The sequence below is a fragment of the Polistes dominula genome, unplaced genomic scaffold, assembly GCF_049000335.1.
Source record: "Polistes dominula isolate Pdom_NZ unplaced genomic scaffold, Pdom_raw_medaka contig_31, whole genome shotgun sequence".
NCBI lineage: Eukaryota > Metazoa > Arthropoda > Insecta > Hymenoptera > Vespidae > Polistes > Polistes dominula.
The window spans coordinates 8,583,521-8,608,631 of record NW_028300925.1 but is presented as its reverse complement, the minus strand read 5'-3'; the positions used below and the strand labels follow the sequence as shown (position 1 = coordinate 8,608,631).

General features: G+C 28.5%; 3 protein-coding genes and 1 long non-coding RNA gene across 5 annotated transcripts; 2 read left to right on the top strand and 2 right to left on the bottom strand.

Moving 5' to 3' along the window:
- Window positions 1–70: 70 nt before the first annotated feature.
- Window positions 71–1,625, bottom strand: LOC107073232 (ubiquitin-like protein 4A). Of its 2 annotated transcripts, XM_089171126.1 has the most exons (4): window positions 1,426–1,625; window positions 891–1,258; window positions 575–680; window positions 71–434 (listed from the first exon to the last, which is right to left on the bottom strand). In XM_089171126.1, exons 2-4 carry the CDS (start codon window positions 936–938, stop codon window positions 139–141), a joined length of 450 nt encoding a protein of 149 aa, XP_089027252.1. In that variant the 5' UTR covers window positions 939–1,258; window positions 1,426–1,625; the 3' UTR covers window positions 71–138. The 2 variants fall into 2 exon arrangements, with proteins under 2 accessions (XP_089027252.1, XP_015189270.1); XM_015333784.2 differs by having other exon boundaries at window positions 891–1,625.
- A 320-nt stretch (window positions 1,626–1,945) lies between these two features.
- Window positions 1,946–3,258, top strand: eIF3h (eukaryotic translation initiation factor 3 subunit h). Its single transcript, XM_015334287.2, has 2 exons — window positions 1,946–2,349; window positions 2,426–3,258. The coding sequence occupies exons 1-2, from the start codon at window positions 2,087–2,089 to the stop codon at window positions 3,171–3,173; spliced, it is 1,011 nt and encodes a 336-aa protein (XP_015189773.1). The 5' UTR covers window positions 1,946–2,086; the 3' UTR covers window positions 3,174–3,258.
- Window positions 3,243–5,922, bottom strand: Sirt4 (NAD-dependent protein deacylase sirtuin-4). Its single transcript, XM_015334280.2, has 4 exons — window positions 4,508–5,922; window positions 4,123–4,402; window positions 3,753–4,035; window positions 3,243–3,673 (listed from the first exon to the last, which is right to left on the bottom strand). Exons 1-4 carry the CDS (start codon window positions 4,539–4,541, stop codon window positions 3,356–3,358), a joined length of 915 nt encoding a protein of 304 aa, XP_015189766.1. The 5' UTR covers window positions 4,542–5,922; the 3' UTR covers window positions 3,243–3,355.
- Window positions 5,923–14,623: 8,701 nt separating this feature from the next.
- On the top strand, window positions 14,624–24,463 carry LOC149033026 (uncharacterized). Its single transcript, XR_016176103.1, has 2 exons — window positions 14,624–16,123; window positions 16,217–24,463. It is a non-coding gene; the product is annotated as an uncharacterized LOC149033026 (long non-coding RNA).
- The last annotated feature ends 648 nt before the right edge of the window (window positions 24,464–25,111 follow it).

The following is a 25,111-nucleotide window of genomic DNA, read 5'->3' as shown; positions in this document are numbered from 1 at the left end:
TGATTCGTGCTATTTTTTTCTTATCCTTTTCTTAAATGCTATCGAATGTAGGGTACAATGAGGCAAGATATCGATTAAATAAAGTTATATTAGAAGTAATCAATTGATAAGCGATATTGCAAAATTGTTGAAATTATTTTAAGCTATATTCTCTTGGTCCTGTAATAATGCGGTTGCAAATCTTTCCAAGTCGTCGTAACTAAGATTATTAACTTTGTTCTTCAAGTCTTTTATTAGCTCGTTAACGATTGATTCTGCTTCTGATTCGGTATAATAATGCCTTAAAACTCTTGTAACCTCATCTCTCAATATTTGAGTTCCAGTTTTTTGATGAGATTTAGCCTCACTTGGTCCTTCTTCTGCTTTTTTTATAACAACTAAGTTAAGTCTACTTCCATCCTTAATCGCTGGATAAAAACTTAGTGGCTGTTCGTCTAAAATCAAATATGTATCCAAAAATTAATATTTATATATTTATAATATTAATATATGTATACGCATACATATATTAACATAATATGTGCATACATAATACAAATATAAATTTTGAAGGCACAATTAAATATCATTTTACCGGCCAATGTTTTTCCTGTTAGCAACAATCTTTGTTGTGGTACATCGATGCCTAAAAGGTCACTTAATTTATGCTTCAGTTGCAAAACTGTTTCTGTTGGCATAATCTGAAACAATGGAAATATATCATACATGAATAAAATGACATTAAATATACAAACGATTATTTTCTAAACTAGCATAAATTTCTAATCAAATCGATTGAAATAAAGTCACATGTACATATACATATACACATATATGTATATATATCCACATATACATATGAAACATAGAAAGGAGATCAAAAAATTTGAAATCAACATCCCATTACTCACATCGATAATATATTCTTTCCCTTGAAGTTTTTTCACGATAACTTTCATGATGAGTATATTTAGTTTGATTACCCCGCAATAAATAAAGCAATTCTTGCTTTTTTCTTTTTCTTTTTCCTTCTCTCTTTTTGGTTAAGTCAAATTTGTCGTAGGAATAAAACTTTACACGTTGAAAGTAAAAATTGTATCATTTTATTGAAGAAGAGGTTATATTTTGCGACACAAGACACACAAACCGAGAGAAACTTTCGTTATATATTTTTTCACGTCTTTTCCAATTACAAACGAACACACGGCGGTGTTAAGAGAAACACAAGGAGTACACGAGTCGAAATACACGACGATCGAAGCGCCACCTACTAGTCAATCTGTCAAAATATATTATCTAGAACGTCGGACTTTAAAAATAATCAATAATTATTTGTTATTTATCATTTTTTTCTTGTGTAACACTATTATTTTATTTGTTCTTAAAATGCATTTAAATTTAATGTTTACTTATCTATATTCTATTTAACTAATCCAAATTTCATACCTTTTAATCAAATAATATTCTTTTCTAATAATAACAAATGACATGCGAAAATATAGTAATAATAAAACTATATTAAAAAGTATAACAATGTTATACTAATATATACAAATATGGACAAGCGATATTTAACTACACAATGATATTTTTTAATATACTATATTTTTCTAATGTTGATATAAAAACTAATTATACTAATCCTCTTTATGACAACTAAAATCTTACTGTAATTGCTCATTGACTAACTAGTCCGTAGACCCAACATCATGAATCCTTGACGAATTATCTCGTAGAAATGTCATTAATTATTAAAGAATTATTTCATAGACATATAAATTATGAAATGAAATAATTTAATGATTTTTATATATTAATTAATGTTTTTAAATTTAATTTTATCGAATACCTTGATAAATTAATACTTAGATTTTATTGTTAAATTTAGAATTGAATTTATCTTTAGTCACCAGATAGCGCTTATTAAAACGTTTTGGTCACTGTTGTCCACGTTTCTACTATTTGTTAACTCAATGATTAAAGTTTTGCTCTTTTTCACATGATCGGCATGGTTAATTGTGTGTGAACCTAAAAATATTTAACAAACCTCGATAAATACTTGAATTCTTTTAATTCCTCCTAATATAAATTATTACTCTCTGTTAAAATGGCATCAAGAACACAATCCAGAAGAATTCCTGAAGTAGAGCCACGTATTGATTACGTTCAATGCGATGGATTGGTTGTAATGAAAATGGTTAAACATTGTCATGAGGAGTCTATGAGCAACATGGAAGTTGCACAAGGTGCACTTTTGGGTTTAGTTGTACAAAATAGATTAGAAATTACCAATTGTTTTCCATTTCCTAAAAATGATGAAATTGCTGACGAAGAGGAATATCAATTAGCTATGATGCGTAGACTCAGATGGTATGTTAGAAGAACATTTTGTAATGTAGTTCAAGGTTATTTATTGTATAGTTTATACATGTATTTTTATTTGTAGGGTCAACGTTGATCATTTCCATGTCGGGTGGTATCAAAGTGCAGATGTTGGTAACTTTTTAAACGTATCGCTTTTAGAATCGCAGTATCATTATCAAACGTCTATAGAAGAATCGGTTGTACTTATTTATGACACTGCCAAATCAGCTAGAGGATTTTTAACTCTTAAAGCTTATCGTTTAACACCTCAAGCTATTCAAATGTATAAAGAAGGTGAATTTACACCAGAAGCTTTGAGAGCTCTTAAGATTGGTTATGAAACTCTTTTTGTTGAAATTCCCGTTGTTATCAAGAATAGCAATTTAACGAATATTATGATGTCGGAATTAGAAGAAATGGTTCCAGAAGAAGAAGGCACTAAATATTTAGATCTTGGAACTGCTACAGTATTAGAAAATCAACTACGCTGTTTGATGGATCGTATAGATGAATTAAATCAAGAAGCTATGAAGTTCAATAGATACCAACAATTAGTTGTTAGACAACAACAAGATAAAAATCGATTGTTGGCTAAGAGAGCTCAAGAAAACGCAGCGAGAGCTGCTAAAGACGAACCACCACTACCGGATGATGATATTAATAAGATTATGAGACCATTGCCAGTACCACCAAGATTAAATCCAATGATCGTCGCAGGACAAATCAACACTTACAGCGAACATATATCGCAATTCTGTGCGCAAAGCTTAGCTAAATTATATATTACTCAAAGTCTTCAACATGCTAAGGAATCTAAATCTTCCAATTAATGAAATAACGATCTCATATACAATAAATATGATGATTATATTATTAAGCATTTGTAATCAAACATTAAATCTATATAAAATATCACATATTATCATCATTTTCTTGTTTTGTATACACATGTATTATACAAATACATTTAAAATCATATTTTATTTTCTACAAAGAAATCATTAAATCTACCTTAGAGCCTAAAAGCCTTAGGAAGTACATCTCCGCATCTTCCTTCTATTTTAATATGTACGTCATTGTCAGCTCTAGTTTTACCAATATTTACTAACATTATAGACTTTTTAGCATCTAAAGCTTGAAGTACAATTCTATAACCAGAGAATGTACTTAAAGAAGTTCCAAGAATTAATAATGAACTTGATTCCTCTACTATATTTTTAACATTTTCTACAACACAGCGAGGTACATTATCTCCAAAAAACACTATGTCTGGTTTCAATATGCCACCGCAATTTTCACATGGTGGAACAATAAACCCTTTGGTTTCCTCCTATAAAAACATTTTGATAAATTGTTATAAAAGTAGATATGCATGTAAAAATATTTATTTCAATTATTATTTTAAATACCTGAGTTAAATCTACGTCTCCATCAGGTCTTATCATTTCAATATGACTATTTAAAAGCGGATTGAGTTTTTTAAGAATATTTTGAAAGTTAGCTCGTTCTATTTTATGATCACAGTTAAGACACATTACTCGAAATGCTGTACCGTGAAGTTCTATCACATTTCTATTTCCAGCTTTTGTATGTAAATTATCTACATTCTGTGTAACGACACATGACACCTTACCAATTTCTTCAAGATTTTTTAATACCTTATGGGTGTCATTCGGTTCAAATGTTGAAAATCTACGTCAAAAACACTCTTTATGTAAATTCAATTGTAATACGCTTTAGAATTAATTTTATTTAAAATCTAGAAAAATTAATTCAAACCTAGGCCATCCTACATAATTTCGTGCCCAGTATCGTTTTCTAATAAATTCATTTGAACAAAAATCTTTGTAAAGAACTGGTCTTCGACTGCTTCTAGCATAAATACCCACACCTGCTGATCTATAATCTGGAATTCCACTTTCAGTGGAAACTCCAGCACCAGTTAAGACACATATATTATTGTATTTTTCAATAAAGTTTCTTAATTGTAGTACATCTTCTTCTTCAACAGGATTGCATACAGGTACAAATGCAAATTGTGACATCCGACATATTTGAACTATAACAAATTTATGTAATAACAAGACCGATAAAGTTTTAATAGTTTTAAAACCAATAAAATTGTCAACAATGTATTATTTCATATAAATATCAATAGACTTACACCTTAATATTTGTAAACAGGATGATTGAAGCATTTTTGAAAGCAAAAGAATATTTTAAAATATTTCAATTTCTTTTAAAATCTTATTGATCTTGTTTTACAAATCTGTATTTCCATTTTATTACACTGTATTATCTTTTTTTTGTCCTATTCATGAATTTACGTACATCTAATACCACATAACCTTAACTTCTACTTCTAAAAATGGCGTGTAGTAGAAATTTTGTTTCTGTGGTCAAATTTTCATGTGATCAAACTACATACATATATGCATAATGAAATATTTATAAATCATTATCAAATAATGTGATGAATTGAATTTGAGTTCTCCGAGATTATTTTTTGTAATTGCAAAGAATTTATTAAAATATCAATTGTTTATACATTATATATTTAAAATCAACTTGTCAATCATTTGTTTATTGTTCTAACAATAGTATTGAATTATTGAATATAAAAGAACATTATGTGTAAGTAAATGAGTAAATATGTAAGTAAAAACTTATCCACTAATAATACTTAAAATAAACATCGTTGATTCAGATAAATGGATATCTCTGAACTCTTGATAATAAAAATTAACTTAATTTAGCATGTGATATATAAGCGATGCTTAATAAGTTAGTATATCATTAATTTTGTTCTGCGAGTTATTATTTATTATGCTAAGATCTTTAGGTAATACTTAGGTTGTGCTTAAATGGTAATTATAAAAATATTAAGCGTTTATTTTCTTATACTTATATTTATATATTAATATTAGTCCATGTTGCATTATACTAACCATATTACGGGTAATTCGTAAAGTATTATACGACTCGATAAAATTTTGTACATTATATGTAAATCTTTGAACAAGTTTTATAATTCTATATCATTAACTACTTAAAAGTTTATTTTCTATAAAACCTTGAGCTTTTAGTTACTGTTTGATATTTTCTATGTTTGTTATTTTATACATATACTTTTAATACTTTTTTATCCATATACGTGTGGAGATTAATATGGTTCTTCCAGATTGATATTAATTTTTTAGAAAAATTGTTTAGATCAGCATCCTTCGTTTAATTTGGTGAAGCTGTACATTTATTTTTATTAAACTTCTTCATGTTTCTTGATTTTCTTTCTATAAAGTTGAATATTTTAATTAACAAGATCCTTTGTTACATTACCTTGTTGAGATTGGCTTTCAATTTGTAGGTTAGGTTGCGAGATGTTAGCTAGTTCTGCAAAATTAATATAAATTAATAATACTTATTAATGTTTATACGTTTAATTAAAATATTATTCTATCTTTGCAAGTACGAAGCTTAAGCAAAGAGCTTAGCTGCTTTAAAGATATTAAATTCTAAACATGTATAAACACTTCGTGTATCTGCGAAAAATTTGCGCGAGTCCTCTACCGGAAGCCGGTCAAATACAAACATTTCGTTGTTTTTTAATATTATTTTTATTTATAATTCAATTAATATTATAATCAAACTAATTATATAATTTAAAAAATTAAATAATTAGTTTGATTAAATTAAAATATGTTTTATTTAAGAAAATAAAAAGAGAGAGAATATCTATCAACAATTTATTTATTATAATTATTTCTACTGTAACCAGTCTTCAACAAGATAATTACATTTATAATAATTGAACGCAGATAATAATGCAACAATATAATCTTAAAAATCTTTATAATTACAGTTGCCCTAAAATTAAGAAGAAATAAAAAAAACAAAAAAGTAATGAAACAACCGAAAAACTTTAACCATTTGATCAATCGCGTTACGTTTTACAGTTAATGTTAAAAAAGGTGGTATCGGTTGCTACATTGAATTTATCGTGAATTATAACATATGGAATTTTCATATTCAAGTTAAATACAATGACAATCATCAAAGTTTAATTGGCGAAAGTAATGCAAGTCATAGTAGAGGCAGGTAAGCAAACAGGTAAATAAGCAAGTAAGCAAGCAAACAGTGTAGAGTCGATTAAAGCCGCTCGTGGAGTGTGACGAAACGAGTGCAGGTGGCGGTGCATTGTTGCACAATGCATCAGTATAACTCCTTCTCCTTATAACTAGAAGTCAGGACGAGGGTCCTCCAGTAAAGTAGGGAGAAAGGCACCTCTCCCACTAAAGGGGGTGGTTCCTAAGTTGACTCGGTGAATGTTACAACTAGCAAATCCGTACAACTGATTCCTGCCAATGGTCTATTATTCTTCCTCCTGATAAGTAATTGTAAGATTTTTTTAAATTCTGGGTATGCATGTATTTACAGTAAATTGAGTCAATGGAACGACCATTTACATGTTGTTTTTTATTAATATTAAGAAAGAAAACTATAGATCAAGATGTATCGTTATAACTTATTGTTTACACTGTTGATTTCTTTTATATGGTTTTAAACGGTATTGAATTTAAAAGTATTTCGAAAAGCAAAGAAAGAAAGGATGAAATAGTAACGAGGTCAACTTGATCCTCTCATGTCAGCTCGGTTGATAAGTAGGGAGGAGTGAAGGGCAACATTTTGTTTGTCTCCTTGGCATCAACAACACATCCGGTTGACGTTTCAATAACTTTCCTGAATATATTATTAAAAAAAAGAAGTGTATATTACGTAATTTTTATACGCATGTTGTTTATCTTTCTTTCTATCTATCTATCTATTTATAAATACATATGTATATATTATAACTTCGAAATGATACTTCTATTAGGCCGTAAGGATTCGGTGCGATGTAACGTAGAATCCTCACCAACTTTCAAAACTCGACCGTTCGTCTACGGCGCAATAACTTTCGCAATTCTCTTCGTGTCTCGTTGATGATCTGCTTTCATGTTACAGAGCCCGTGGGAGATAGACAACTTCGGATTTTATTATATCGTTTTAGGGTTAACTTATGATTTATTGATTAATTTGGGTCGCCGTTGAATGAGATCGAATGATAAGAAAGGATCAAAATCAAATTTCATCATGAAACTTTCTTTATCTTTTATATACATTTTTTTTTATATTTATGTATTGTAAATATATAGTCTATAATTCATAATAACTTTAATTTCGTTTACAATAACGGAAAATAATCGATGCTTTTTTAACGACATCATGATATTATAGAATATGGTAACAATTGACATCGTTTTTACTTCACAGTTTATTAATTTATTTCCTGATAATTTAATCAACATGATCTAATAAAAACGACGTTAATTATTACTAGATATTTAGACTAATGATCTTTAACAATGATTTTACGATATTCCAAAAATTGTGAATATTTTGGTAAGGAATTGAAAACCTCTGTGATTTCGTGCGAAAAATACAAAATAGTCAAAGTGTATCTAAAAAATGTAATCATCTTTTCGACACGTTTATTCAATTGTAATTCTTCGAAGATCGTTTTGTTAATTCGTAAAATATAATTTTATTGATGAGTTTAACGTTGTTGAAGGTTGTTAACGTTAACAACTTTTACTTATGGAAAAAGTAAGGGTTCAAAAGAAAGAAAATGGCCGCTCGTTCAGAGGTTTTAATTTACGATACCCCTGCGATGTTTACAACCAGTCGAAGCAATCGTACGAAACACGCAAACACACACGACGACAACGACGACGTAATACGGTTTTAATGTACGACTCACATATGTAATAACACTATACCTTCAACGAGCATAATTCCTGTGAAGCCCTTTTATATGGGTGCTCGCGTTCGTCGCACTGTATAGAACGTTAATCTCTCTCTTTTTCTTCTTTTTGTCTCTCTTTTTGTCTTTCTTTCTCTTTTCAACTCGTGCCCGATCGTATCTACATGCCACTTAACCATTACGGTTTACGAGGTGGATGGATATAAAGTGCTCCCCCGCGGCAACAGGTTACATCGTCTCGGTTTTCCTCCACCCTTTCTCTCTCTTTCTATCTTTAATGATTATGCGAAGACGACACGACGAATGATAGAAAGAGAAAGAAGGAAACAAGAAATTCCTCTTCTGAATATTTTCTATCCTTTTTTTATATCCATCACTTCTCTCTCTTTTTCTACCTTTTCTACCATACGCATCTTTTCTTTCTATTTTTATATATTTATATATAAACAACATAATTTCATGAAAACGATATTAATTATTCCTATTTTTAACAATGGCGCTTAACGATCATCTTGCGAATTTCCAAAATTGAGGATATTACTTTCGATAAATAATTGAGAACCTCTGCCATTTCGAATGGAAAAAATCAAAATATCTAATAATATATAAACATATATATATAGTTGCCTTTCTCTTTTTTCTTTCTTTCTTTTTCTTATACACACTAGTGTGAAGTTGTCCTTCGTTCAGACGACTTAGGGAAACTAGTAAGCAAGTTCAAGCAAGTGGCTATTCGTATATCTATATATAAATGCGTAGGGACATTTCTTTGAAATTTATTATCGATCGTCTCGATCTCGTCCTGAACGCCATCAGCTATAGTCCTTATCTTCAGCAGGATGCAATAAGATTCGTGGAGAAATATGCAACAGCAGTTTCTATGTCCGATAAACTGATTCGTATTCTACGCAGTGAATATACTACGAGCAAACCTGAACGGATATTGAATATTTACTTTGGGTATTTCCGTACTATTGTAAATCGACGAATACTCATCTCATTCTAACTTACCCTTTTTTTCTCTCCTTTTTCATATATATATATATATATTTATAAATTCGATATTATATTTAAATATATTTAATGTTCTTTCATTCATACCATCGAATGCAATAAATTGAAAATAAAAATATCGAAAATAACATCGATCATTTGATTACTCGCGTTACATTTTATTGTTAGTGTTAAAATTGTGGTATCAGTCGCCATATTGAATCTATCGTGAAATATGGAACGATTAAATTTGTATAAATAATAAATAATAAATATTTGCAGGTATGTGTGTGAGAAAAATCTGTCCTAAATGGTGTTGCAAAATTATAGAGGTTTTCAATTACTTATCAAAAGTGTATATGTATCTGTACTTTATTACACACAATACATATTAAAACAGGTTTTATCTAAACGATATCCTTTGTAATCACGATAACACGATGATATAAATTATTATGTAAGGTTTTATCAGGAATTATCAAAAGGTTTTAAACTATATTTTTACTGATCAAGATTGAAGCCAAGGTGTATTTTATTATCGATAGTCTATCGAAAGAGTATATTTATGTTCATGAGTGTTGCAACCAATCTGACAAAGAATTGTCCCTCTTTTCTTGGATATATTTACCGATTTAAATATATTTACAACATACTCGTTCACGTATATGCGAGTCTGACATAATAAGATTAAATGTAAAACGGACGAATTTACAGGCGTGAAACGTAGACAACAGGTAAATAACATAACGCGGAATAAAACGTGAGAGGTTTTGTTCGTTTAGAGAAAGTATTGTCCTATGACTACTACATTTGACTAAAGTAGTGAGAAATTATGCATGCACGTTGACTAAAGTGGTACTCACTTATGTATTATTCATATTAAAAATGACAAAGTAATCAAAATTATATTGAGAAAAAAAGAGAAAATGTGGTCAATTGTTGAATAGTAATAAATAAATATTATAACAAACGTAATAATAAAGTACGATGAAAGGTATTAATTAAGATGTTATAAAAGTTGATAAATTATTGATCGACCGATTAATACTTTTGTGTGTCATGGCCGATATCCGTCATCTGTTCCAGGATATCCGGTTGATGCTGATGTAATATTTGTTCCAATGCAAACACCTTTATCAAATACACACACATGCACACATATGCGCGCGCGCGTTTACAAGGATAATCCTGTTTTTTTTTTTTTAATTGGTCGTAAAATTTTTTTGCTCGACCATCGAATATTTTATCTTTTTTTTTCTTCTTTGGTTAAATCGAGCATAAATAAAAATTGCGCGGGAGAATTCGAACGATGAAAGTGACCAGTCTCAGTCGATCAAGGCGAAAGAAGGTTTTTGCGCGCGCGCGTACGATCTGATTTCCTTGGATGAGGTCGAGCGGAAGATCGAGAGGAAGGATACCTCTTTTCGCTGTTACGTACGTGTGAGGCCGATAAATCTCTTTGACAATGAAAAGAAACAACGATCATTCTTTCTTTCAACGTTTATATTTACTTGTTACAGATTTCTACGATACCTGCAAACATAATTTACAATTTTTTTCTATATATATTTCTTTCTCTCTATCCAGAATTACAGAAAAATGTATTATTTTTAAATATTTATAAAATAATTAGACTTTACGAACAAATTATTACAAACAAAACGATAATAAATATTATCTACGCGTGAATGTTTTTGAATAAAATAATAAAGTTAAAATTAAATAAATAAAAATATATCGTATCTCTATCCGTATCTACGAACAATAAATAATATAATAATATATATATATATATAAAATCAGCAACAACTTTTACACGAAATTGTCCAGTAAGTTCTTGCCGATTTGATAACAAAAATATTCATCGGCACGAATTATTTGGATAGCACAGCTCCTCTGGTTGTGCGGTATATTATATAAAAATAAATTTGTCTTATAAAAAATAAAAGAAGAAAGTGTTGGAGGTAAAAGACGAAATTAAAAATACAAGATGCTAGCGGAAGAGAAGAATAGTAGATTCTAGTAGTCGGCATTAAAAGTGAGTACTAAAATCGCAAAAGGCGGTCTCAACGATAGAAAGGGTCCCCGCTCGGTTGCTAATATATAAGAAGGAAAGAAAAAGAGAAAAATATAAAGAGAAGGAGAGAGAGAGAAAAGTACGATAGGACGGCGGTCACGGCGGACACGGTGCGGATCGACGAGGTATTCAGGCCGCAACAAGGCCGCCCCGTGTGCACCGGAGTAAAAGTGCAGCAAAATAAAATGTAGGCTGTTACGTGGCTCGAGGCGTCTCTCTCTTTCTCTCTCTCTCTTTTTCTTACACATGTAAGTTTATACACTCACAGACACACGCATATATATACACACTCGAGCGTGTGTGTATATATTCCAGCCACCTCCATCTTCGTTTATCTATATTATCGATATCTCACTCTTTATATAGATGTTTTCAATATTTGTTCTTCTATCATTTTTTTTTTTTTAATTTCTCCTAATCAGAGATTATTAGCAAATTATACATCACAGTGTATAAATCAAAACGAAATAATTGTATATTGGTTAATTAACTAATACACAACTACTAACAGGTGCGTTGGTAATGTTTTACTCGGGCAATGTTTTGCAAGAGGTGAAGGAGAAATATCGCGGATGTATCGCAACCAGGAAGCAACTAGTTTTCTCCTCAAAGTCGATATCGAAGAAGTTACTTTGTTCGTTAAATTTATTACTATTATTATTATTTTAGATTTTTTTGGTCAATATTTTCATAATATTATTTAATAACTTCTATACTCGTTAAATGTTATATATTTTCTGATGTTTATGTTTAACGTAAAAATGAGCTTTAATATTATAAAAATAAAACGTACATACGTACGTACACGTACATACACATATACGTTTCAATTAAAAGATGAAAGAAACGGGTTCCATCTACGACGCAGGATATTCCTCAGAGAAAAGTTGTAGAAAAGGGTGGAAGGTTCCAGTAGATTTGCATCGGCTTTATCATCGTTCGCGTTGGTTGGTACGGTTACCTTGCTAAACCAGTCCTCGAGAAGAAAGAGAAAGATAAAGAAAAAGAAGGAGAAACGCAGGTCCTTTCGGTTGGCTCCTAGCTGTGTCTCAACTCAAGTCACCTCGAGAAACGTTTATGACCAATCGTGGTAGAAGAAGAAGAAGAAGAAGAAGAAGAAGAAGAAGAAGAAGAAGAAGAAGAAGAAGAAGAAGAAGAAGAGGAAGAAACTAAAGGAACTGGTCATTTCCAGGAATCCCGGATCTCACACGATTCCACCTGACAAACTAACTTAACGAATCTTTCGACTACAGCATCTTGTTTAAACTATGCTAAAGGTCCTTCACAGTGGAAGAGAATTCAAACCTTTCCTTTAGATTTTTATTTTATTTTCTATCTTTCCATGAACTTCTTTCTATTCTTAAACTTTTCCTTTAATTTCGATTATTTTTTAATTCCTTTTTTTTTACTAATTTTTATTATACGGCACAACAAACATTTGAAATATCAATTAAAATTATAAAATTCATAGCGAAAAATTGTTTCGATTACTCTCAAATTAAATATACCAAAGTATCGATGATTATATCTTAGCTTTTTTGGGATATTCTTAGTATTGATTGGAAAAAAGTTAAAAAAAGAAAAAAATAGAGACATAAATAAATGAACGAGGAAATGACAATTTATTAAACGAATTAAACGAGTAACGGAAGGTCAACTTTCATTCAAGAGGAAGTTCAAAGACCGTGTGCTTTCAAACTGTATACACATGTATTATATATACTTACATACACAGTGCATATGCGTTTATATGCACTATGCGGATTTTGCATACAGTGATGCAATAATAATTGCAATGGGATTGGCATTGTATCCGCCTTGTCCTCCACACCCTTGGCTTCGATTCCATTCCACTTGCGTCGTAACTCTATCAACAATCTTATTTGCGAATTAGCTCTCTTTCTCTTTTATTTTCCTTTTATTTTTACGTCACTAATTTTCTTTGTCTTATTCTTCGGTACCCAATATCAATTAAGAATTTCTGGCCAATTATGTTTATTATTAAGTATGCAACTGTACCGACGTATAAACACGTATGCTTAATTATTTATTTATGTGTATGTGTGTGTGTGTGTGTATACGTTAAGTATTATTTATTTGAACAGACGTACAACGAGCGATGATCAAAATTTCTCGCAATCCTTCGAAGAAATCCTTCGAGACTCTTTCTCCACGTTAAAGAATTTCTTGTTCGCGTAGAAAGCGAAGTTTAACATTTAAGTATTCGTACTTACTTTACGAATACTTAGTAACGTCTATATATATGCGTGTGTATGTACTACACGCATATATGTGCATAAGTAGATAGATACATAGATACTTCACGTAGAATATATTACGTAAGTGTAGAAACGAAAAATTGTGTAAGAGGCGCGTTTAAAACGCTCTCGGCAAGTATTTTAATTCGACGTAAGCTCTATTAACTTTGATCCTGACTGATGGGACTCTAGGATTTGCTGGCACACGGACGAATCCAACAACGAATAAACTTTTTCCGTCTCTTCCGTTTATTTCCCTTTCTAAATGGATGGCCTACGACGAGAGAGGTGCAACTAACTCTAAGTATATGTACACACATGTGTGTATACTTTCACTTTTCTACTTTATGTTAGAGAATCATTCGAAGTTACCCCTTAATGAAAAAAGGATGAAAGAAAATCAGAGATTATAAAAATGATTGATATCATCATTAATAATTATAAATTTTAGACGTTTATACCTTTAAAAAAAAAACATAATATATTTATGTACGCATATGTATTTGTGTGTATGTATTGCTTTCAACAAAATAATTTTTATTGCTGATTTCAATTTATTTTTAATTTATAATGAATAGTAAAAATAAATTGTGTGTTTAAAAAAAATATATATATACTTTTATATTTTTTAAAAAGCTATATATTATTATTTATTATTATTCACTTTTGTACAAAAAGGTTTAAGATTTTAAAAGCTATATTTACAAACGTTTAATAAGACTTATATAGTATATATATATTTATTTGTACAAGTAAGCATTATAGAAATTTGCATAACGATACCGATAAAAGTTGTAAATAAAATATAAGTAAAAATAAATGTTAAAGAATAATAGGTCTTTTATTTTTTTTTGTATCCGTAAAAAAAGACATTTTTCTTGTGTTCCTTTTAAATATATACATTTATATTCATATTCATGCATAGAAAGTGTGAAGCTTTTTGCAGTTTACTTTGTTTCTCATTTTTCCATCAAAATTATCGGACTTATTGAAAACGTTCGACTGATATTCAATTGATATTCATTTTATGTTAATATATGTTCCTTATTTACTTACTCATGCTACTGTAATGTATTTAAATATGTATATACATATATATATATATATATATATATATATATATATATATATATATATATATATATAAATGTGCAAGAGTGTATAAAAGTTCGCGTGAAAAGCAAATTTTACGAGCTCGATTCCGCAGCCGGTGGTGGCCGCAGTAAGAAACGCGCTCGAACGCATTCCGTGGATTAACTGACCGCGACGGCCGAAAAAGAATTCACCTCGTTCAACTGTCGCAACATAAAATACTTATGTTAGTTCCTAACAAGCGACAGCTTTTCCCTTTGTGAGCTTGCGCAAACGCAAAAGCGTTTTAGTTTCGATCCTTGCGTTGTGCTGCGCTGCACTGATTGTGAGCTGCATTGCGTTTTAATTGCATTGCCAATTGCATTTCCGTCATCATCCCAACACTTTCTTAGTTTCTTTATTTTTTACTTTTTTCTTTTAATAACAACTTTCTTATAGTTCATTAAATTACCATACTTTTTCAATAAGTAATTGAACTTTTGAATGGTATGGGCGCATATATGCGTCCAAGGAAAACAATCCACATGAACTTAAGACGCATATATGCGCTCACCTCTTTTTTGTTACCTTCCCCCTTGGCTAAAAATTTCTTTTTTTTCGTTTATTTTTATCGAAGTAGTTTGCATTAGCAATAAAATCATAATATCTTCAGCGATTGCAATTATTAGGCGCGTTCTCGCACTCAAAGGGTTAAATTTAATTATCTATTGCCGTTAATTTATTCAATTTTATCGACAATTTGTACGTAGCAAAAAATTCTTCTTCCTTTCACGCATTTCAAATTACTTTTCTATTTTCTAGTTTTTTTACTTATTTATTCCATAATTTTTTTTTGTATAAATAAATAACTGAATTATTCGTAACTGTTATATTAGAAAATTTAATCGATGATTATTATTTAACACAAAAATCCGTTCGTTTCAAGATCTTACGATTGTATTTAACAAGAAATGGGATTAATAGTAAACAATACACGACAGTATATTCTCGGTGTTTACATGATATTTTATTTTCAATTTTTATAGATATCCTTATAACATTTTTATATGTGGGAATATATATATATTTATATATATCCATAGGCAAGTCAGAGAAATAATTAAAAGAAATAAACCAGGTCTTAGCGTCTATCATTATCATTATAATTATTATAGTCATCATCATCATCATTATAATACTCATCATCATACTCATCATCATCATCATCATCATCATCATCTGTGTATTTGTTAATATCGCGCTGAAAATAGTAAATATGTCTTCCTCTCCCTCTTACATGCATATCCACACGCACTCTATCTTTTATTTCGATTGCACACATGCAACATACGCGCGAGCCATTTTCATATATATATTTATTTTTTAATTAATCATCACCTTAATATACTAACGAATAATATTAACTTTTAATATTAACTATCGTAATTACGTAGCAGTAAATCTATTAATAAATAATTAACAGTAGTAAATAGTAAGTAGTAGTAAATAGTAAGTAGTAGTAAATAGTAAGTAGTAGTAAATAGTAAGTAGTAGTAAGTAGTAGTAGTAGTAGTAGTAGTAGTAGAGTAGTAGTAGAGTAGTAGTAGTAGTAGAGTAGTAGTAGAGTAGTAGTAGTAGTAGTAGTAGTAGTAGTAGTAGTAGTAGTAGTAGTAGTAGTAGTAGTAGTAGTAGTAGTAGTAGTAGTAGTAGTAGTAGTAGTAGTAGTAGTAATAGTAATATAATAGTATAGTAATAGAATACTATAATAGTAGTAATGTGGTAGTAGTAGTCAATATGATCGCATTCGTGCAATATGCGTGCGTCGGTGTTAATTGTGTTCATGTATGTAAGCAAATAAGTTTATGTATGTGATGGTATGTGTTCGTATAATATTTCATGTAATTGTATTATTTAAGTGCATCGTATCTTAATTATGCAACACACGTACATTTGTCTTTCATTATTTGTAATAATCTATTTATTTATTTATATATGTATATAATATATTTCTATATGTATGTTAAAGAATTTTGTGATACTCCGCGCGTCTTATTAAATTATTTATTTTCATATATGTAATATTTGTGTGTGTGTGTATGTGTATATGTGTAAATTACGTGCCAGTATACGCGTATATATGATCGAACTTTGAACTTTTCCTCACGCCGATAAATTATTTTTAACAACTCGATTAATATAAGGAACCACAAAGCAAAATAAAAAAAAAGTAATAAAAGAGAAAATCAAAATCAATATACTTGTGTGTTTGTGTGTATGTGTAAAATAAAGAACAAAAAATTAGTACTACTTAATGGTCGACAATTTTCTATCGTATATGAATACACACACATCCAACAACTTCCTGAACGTGCTCGTTAAAAATTCGATTTTTTTCTACTTTTATTATGATTTTTATTGTTTAAATTTCATTTAAATATAATTTCAATTATAGTAATATTTTATTATTTGAGCACGTAAGTTCAAAGTATAAAATGAAATTCACTATGATAAAAAATAGTCATATTATCGAGTAAATCGCGAATAGCATATTTATTATTCCGGAACGACCCTGTGCACTTTTTATTAATTAATTAATTAATTTAATTACATATTTAACTCTTCTTCCTTTTTGTTTTCTTTTTGTCTCTGCCTTGTTCCGTCGTTGGTGATGCCAGATCGGAAATTCTTTTTCTTTTTTTATTCTCCTACCGCGTTTGCAGTTATCGTGATTTTTATTATTATTTTTTTATTTCGTTATTTTTTATATTATTTCTCTTTTTATAATCGCTTTTATTTATTTTCTAGCAAATCTTAAGTGAATGGACTTATGTAAATCCTGTAAACAACCGAGAAAAAGATTTTTGTACAATGTGTCAAGTCCAATGCGTTTATGCATGCAGGTATGCACTTATATATGTTGCACATAAGCGCAACGTATGTTTATGTGTATATTGTATTATATTTATTTATGAGTCGAAGTTGTACAAGTTTACATATACATATATGCGTGTGTAAACGTCATTTTATTAGTTTTCGATCGTCTTTTAATCTCTCTCTATAAACATTTTTTGTTTATTATTTTGTTGTTATTGTATGTTCTTTTTAAATTCATTTTTTATCTTTTTATTTGCAAAAATCATTCCTCTTGTCCTCCTATTTTTTCTTCTTCCTCTTCTTCCTCCCTTTGATAGAATACAATAGAAAGAAGATCGCGCGTTTACAATAATTATTTGATTTCGCTCGTATAAAATAAATGGATTTTGTTTAAAAAATGATCTGGCATCACCGAGAGACACATTCAATGTTAAACAATTACGACGAGGATGACGACAACGACGACGATGACAAGGAAGACGACGAAGACGATAAAGTAAAAATTACTATACTTTCATGCATGTTATAATTTTTCATATTGTTATAATAAAAGTTCCTTTCGATATACTTTTTATAAGCGCCCCACCAACCCCCATCCAACCCCCTCATACCTTTGAAAAATTCTTCTTATAGTTTAAAGAAAAAAATAAATTAGAATGATCTTTATTTTTTTAGAATCTTCCTCTTTTTCCTTCTATTTTTCTTTTTTTTTAAATCATTTTTCTCAATTATTTTCTTATTATGAAAATTTCTGGGACGGTACTGTTGAAAAAACAATATTTTCTTTGTATTTGTTCTGTTTTTAAATTCCAGTCTCTTTATTCGATATCACGGGCATAAATATATTTATTTATAAAATGTATGTGATATATATTTATAACCCTATGTACTGGAGTATATGAAAACAAATCAAATGCTATTTTACTCATTGTTAGCGAGTAAATTCGAGTTATGAAGCCAATGCAAATCATTTTCAGTTCATAACATAAGGACATAAATAAATTGTAATTAATTTCATTTATTCTGTTAATAAATTACAAATGAAATCTATTCAGGAAGGTCTTTTTTATGTAATGGTAAACAAAATAACTGTTACTTCTCGCTTATTTTTGCGATACCTGGTATAAAAAAGCCAAGATTAAATATTGACGATTGCTTCGAGAAATATTACACTTGGAGCATAACAAAATGTAAAATTTAATCATTAAATATATGAATTATAACTAAACTCCGGATGTTTATGTAAATGCACATATTATTTTTATAAAAAACAGATAAAGCAATAAGACCAAGGCACAAATACTTATCATGATCAGAAAATGCTTAAAATACATTTTTTGTTGTCGCCATTTTTAGCATAATGCATATGTTAATTGTTCTATTTATATATATTTCGTGCTGACGGTGAATATCTTTGCTAAATACTTTAATATATCATCTGTTTTTTCACTTTAATGTATCATACACGCGTGGGTGCATAATCTACATAGAATGGAAAACTTAGAAACAATATGTTTACATCTAATTCTATTTATTCAGTATAAAGATACGTAGATTGTTTTAATCGTCTAAGTAGTATAGCTGGTGATTGAGGAAAAAAAATGAGAAAGAAAGCTAGTTTTACTAAAGAAAAACATACAAGGTTATCTATATTAATAAAAGTCTTAAAAATGTTGAGTAATCATTTCATTGAACGGGTAGATAAAAGTAACAGAATGTTATTGAAGTAAATCCAAGTATGCACTGATTACTTCCCTGTGATGTGGAACAGTTATTTTCTGTAAATAAATTAATTTTTACAGATAAACGTTGTCAATAACTCCATTAAATATAGAAAAGATGCTTATAATATATTGTAAGTCGAATTATAATATAATTATATAAAAATCGAAAAAAATATATTGTTAATACATAACAAAACAAATATTTTCTGTATATTTGCATATTGCTTTGTGCATAGGTATCATATGCTTCTTATATATTTATCATGCATAAAAATCCGAAGTCTAATTTATAACATTTGTATCTATAATCAATTAAAAAAGCAATAACATACAACTATGACTTTTTTCTAATACTCATATTCATTTACTTATATGTGAATATGATGTTTCTATAAAAATTGCTTCGCTTGCTTTTGTTGGTAATATGAATGAAAAAAACTTCTCGAGTGCAAAGGGATAATATGTATGTGTGATTAATGTATGCATTTATATATGTCACAGTTAGTCACAAGAACATTCTTTGTTCCCCGCTTTCACCTGTAAAAAATTTGTAATTATTTAAATTCGTTTGTAAATGCAAACTTTTAAAATTTGTTTACATTGTTTATACAGAAAATTATTTTAGGATTATTCAATTTTCAAATTGATATGAATTTTAATGGAAGAAGAACTTTTTATTGTTAGCAAAGTATAATTTTACATGAATGATACAAAAAAATTGGTTTTGCAAAGAATATTTGCATCTACACAAAATATAATAAAAATGTAATTAATATTTTTTTCATTAGTACCTGATCCTCCTTCGCAATTTTTAATACTTTTTAGACGATTAAGGGATTACACCACCTGAAGGTCTTTAAAACATCGATTCTATTTTTGATTAGATAAATTGTTTATACTTTTAAGAATATTTTTAATATTTAATTGTTTCAAAATTCAAATTATATTTGAAGTTACAGCAATTACAAGAGAATTAACCCGAAATGCAGGTAGCTATCAGATCTTCACAAGAACTCAAAGTATTAGCAAAAAATATTGTTGTTTAATTTTTATTGTTCTTTTTAATCAGTAAAGGTAATTAAAAATATATTAGATTTTAGGATACTGATGCCGTACTTAGATAAAATCTTTTTTGTTTTCCCGAAACTACTTTTTTCAAACTAGTGTACAAGGTATCTCAATAACTGCTAAACTGATGTTGTTAAAATTTACAACATATATTATTTATAATATTATTTATAACATTAAGTATAGGATTTTTCTGATTAGGTCCTATGTTTTTAAGTTATAAATTTTTTAAACTTAAAATTTTGTGTTTTAAATAAGTTTTTATTCAAATAGCAGTTATTTCTACAAAAGAAATTTAAAAAAAAAATGTCCCTACTTCACGTCTTAACTATTTCCTTTCCTACAATAGTTTATACCTTTATTTTAATTTTTTTTTAATTTTTAAAATTTCTTAAATATTTTTATTTATTATTATTTTAAATTATTTGTAAAACTACTGAATGTATGTATGTAAAATAAAAATTATTTTATATACTTAATAGCTTAGATAAAAAAAAACATTAATTTTTTTAAAAACATATGTTTCTGAACACCAAGATGGTGTAACCACTTAACCCTTTCGTTATGGGCGTGTTTTCCGCAATGGTACTTCTAAAATAACAAAACTGCATGTTAAGCGAGAGACCTATCCTCAGCGGGCAAGACTCATTTTTGAGGCATTTTGTTGGTGATATCGACAGTTTTTTGTTAGAATGAAACCAAACACTAAAACTACAAGTTCAGAGTGGGATATTTGATGTGCTATAACTGCATACGTTCATCGTATGTAAAATATGTTTCATCTTATGTAGAGAGACTGTAGTAGCCCGTAGTAGCGAAAGGGTTAAGTATAATTTTGTCAAACCATTTATCATTTATATCAAATTATAATTCTATTATAACAAAATGTTCTTTTACAATCAAATTTATATTAATTTCAAAGTTTAATAATCTAAAAATGTAAATATGTGTGTATAAAAATTTGGAAATATTGTATTAAAAGAAACAAATGAATCGATTTAAAAATTGACAGTAAGGGTACGAATATTTCTGTGACTCACTGTATATTTATTTATATATATATATATATATATGTATACGTATATATATTATTATAATTATTTTATTACAATCACGTAATAAGAATATAACGAGACGTTAATATTTTCTTCTCGATGTATTTTGGCACGAAATTTCTTTTTTCTTTCCTTGTATATATATTTTTATATTTTGAATTTTTTTTTCTTCTGTTTTTCTTGCTTCCTTTCTTCCTTTCTTCTTTTCTTCCTTCCTTCCCTAAATATTGGTCGGTATGAGGATTAGAAATAGACAATACTACAAAACGATGTGTTAATGATCGATCGGTGAATAAATTCATTTGTTTTTTATATTTGATAATATTATAATTTGAAAAATAAATCAATGGGAGAATATATTTGCCATTTTTTTATTTAATTAATGACGCTCGTGATTTTTTCTTTTCTTCTTTCTTTTTTATCAATTTTTTGTTGTCGTCTCTACAATATCATGAACTATATTTTTTTTGAGCAAGAACGAATTTTGTCAAAGTTTTCAAACGATTGATAATAATAATAATAATAATAATAATAATAATAATAATAATAATATGTCGATAGTAGTAATAATAATAGTAGTAGTAATAATAGTATAAGTGATATCGGATGATCAATTAATGTAATTCGATCAATATCTCGAATTGGTTATTTTTTCTGTGTTCATTTTTTAATATAGATATATCGAATAATAATAATACATAAATACATACTTCGACAGATGTAAAGACGGATGTGTGTTTGTGTGTACACTTATATAGATATTATTTAATACTTATTTAATAGTATGTATATTGTATAATGTGTATCATCGAATATTCCTGGTGCTGTTATACGTATATAGAATATGTCGATTTTGATTTTTATTTTTATTCAGTTCATCTCTAATGAATTATTTTATATAATTAGGGCTGATTTTACATAAGACAGGCGCGCATGCGCATTCATTATTCGTAAAACGGTTTTGTTCTTATCATTTCTTTCCATTACTCATCCTCATCCTATCATAATCATCATTAGAATCATATCATCATTATCATCATCATAATCATTACAATTTTCATAATCATCAACATCATCATCATTCATTTACTTAAGCCGACCCATTTTATTTTTCTTTATTTTATTTTCTAATATTATTTAAAACAAATCGCTGTGTGTGTAAGTATTATAATATTTATATATAGATGTATCACACTAATATGCGTGTACGTACAGCTACTTTTGTGTATATATTTACAGTTCTTAATTGTCATATTTCATACATACGATTTTCTTTCTTACTCTCTCTCTCTCTCTCTCTCTCTTTCTTTTTTTATACGTTTAATTCTATAGATATATTTTTTTTCTAGTGAAGAAAGAAAAAAGAATGAAAAAGAAACAAAAAAGAAAAAAGAAGAAAAGATTAAACGTCATTATACTTATAACTCTTAATTACCACACTAATTACGTTGATGTCCTTGTCTGACGTAATGACCTTGATCTTTCTGATAATAAAATATATCGCGTATATGTGTTACGATAGTTCACTTGTAGTATACCTCCTGCCTTTTCGTATTTTATTTTACTTTCTTAATTTTAATTCTTCCCACTTTTTTATTATTGTTGTTGTTGTTGTTGATGATTCATTTCTTATTAAATTTTCATTTTTTTATATGACACCCTACACAAATAGGTTTTATATAGGAAAAAAGAGGGGGGGGGGTGAAACCAAATGAATCAACCCCTTATCTTCGAAGTTTTTCTCCGATGCGATAATGATCGAATATTCAAATAAAAATGATTTTAATGAGAGAAACGGAAGGAAAGTTGTCGAATAAATCGATAAGAAAGAAAAATTTCATGTGTTTTTTCTTCTTTTTTTTTGGCTCCCATAGTGCGAGGAAATAAAATGAACAAAAAGAATGATGAAGACTTACGTAATATTAAATTATTTAATATTAAACGTTTAAATATTACAATATCTTTCTTCTCATTTTGTGCTATTGCATAGAAATCTGAAAACACAATATTGCAATTTTATTTCTTCTTTTGTATGTATATATATTATTATTTTTAAAATTCTTCGATCTTTATTAACATAGAGCTTTCTTTTTATTTTATTTCCTTATTTTTCATAATATACGTGTAATTATTCAGAGGTAAGTTATTTCAAATTTATCTTATCTATTAATCTATTAATCTCACTCTATCTATGCTGTTGTCGTGTTCGTTTATGAAATCATGCGAGACGAGATCGGTGACATGAAACAGAAGCTCGATGACGTCTTGACGACGACGAAGACGACGACGAAGACGACGACGAAGACGACGACGAAGAAGACGACGGACGCATTTGACCTTATGAATTATGCAACTGCACGATGCTCGCAACACTTCGAGGCCTTAAACTCGTTATACTCGATCTCATAAATTCACTTTTTGTTGTTCTCCTCACTCCAAATACTTCAGACACTTTTTATTTAAAAAACCTTTCAAAGTTAATTAAACATCGAGGGAAAGAATGAAAAATAGAGTGGAGTGGGTGTAGGGGTGGTTATGTATGTATATGTGTGTGTTTGTATATAAAAGTGAGAAAGAAATGTTAAACACACATTTTTTTCTTACCAACGCCCTTTTCTGTATTCCTTTTTTCTTTTTTTTTATAATTATTCTATTCTTCACATAAAGATCAACCATATTTACGACAAATAAATCGAGCATTGTGTTTAATAAAATTCATTACTTTTCGATAATCGATTTTTATCGATACTTTCTCTTTTTCTTTCTCTCCCTCTCTTTTTCCTTATAGTTTTTTTTCTTTATTATTTTTCTTTTTTTTTTTAAAGGATACAATTCAAGTTAATTAATTAATTAAAAAATATACATATGATTGTATACAACGATAAATTGTTTGTACGAAATAGTTAAAAAGTTGAGGATTGATGGTGAAAAAAGAGTAACTTTTATGGTATAACACGTGCTAGGAAAAAAAAAGATAATAACAAATAATATTAATAATAATAATAATCGGCAGTAATTCTTTAACGGCAAAAATATGTAAAACAATTCGCTTTGTTTCTTCTTCGCTTTCAATTCTCGTTTATCACTTTGCAAAAGAAAAAAAGAGAACGATATTAAACGAGTGGAAGGAAAATAAAAAGAAACTAATAGAACTGAGAATAGAATAGAATTAAAAATAATAATAAAAATACAAATAAGAATACAAATAAAAAAAAAGTAATAAAAAATATGAATTTAAAAAACCAAAAAAAACAATAACAAAAAACTACAAGAAAATGTTGGATTGTATGTATGCGTGTCTGTGTGCGCGCGCGCGTGCTTTCACTTCATGCTCTTTAATCGCTCGTTCAATTTGTTAAACAAGTGTACGAGTATAACGTAAAGCATAACACATATGTCTTGTTTTCTTTATTGTTTTTGTATCTTCTCTTTCTTTCTCTTATATTTGTATCATTCTATTATATATATATATATATATATATATATATATATATAATTTATGTATATATTTAAATATATTACAACACATATTCACATATGAGGATATGCATATATAATATATTCTTGTATAATATACATTATACAGAACTAACATATACATATTTGATATAAATATACGTACGAACAGATATATATGTATGTATAAAATATGTGTACATATTATATACATATTATATATATACATATTATACAAACGTAACTGTGCACATAAAATTCGCATAATTACTCGATTTATTGAAATATTTCATTAGTTCATTCATTTAAACGCCAACGACAAACCTTTTTGTTAAACACTTGTCATTGAATTAGAGCGAGTCATCATCATCAACATCATCATCGTCCAATTC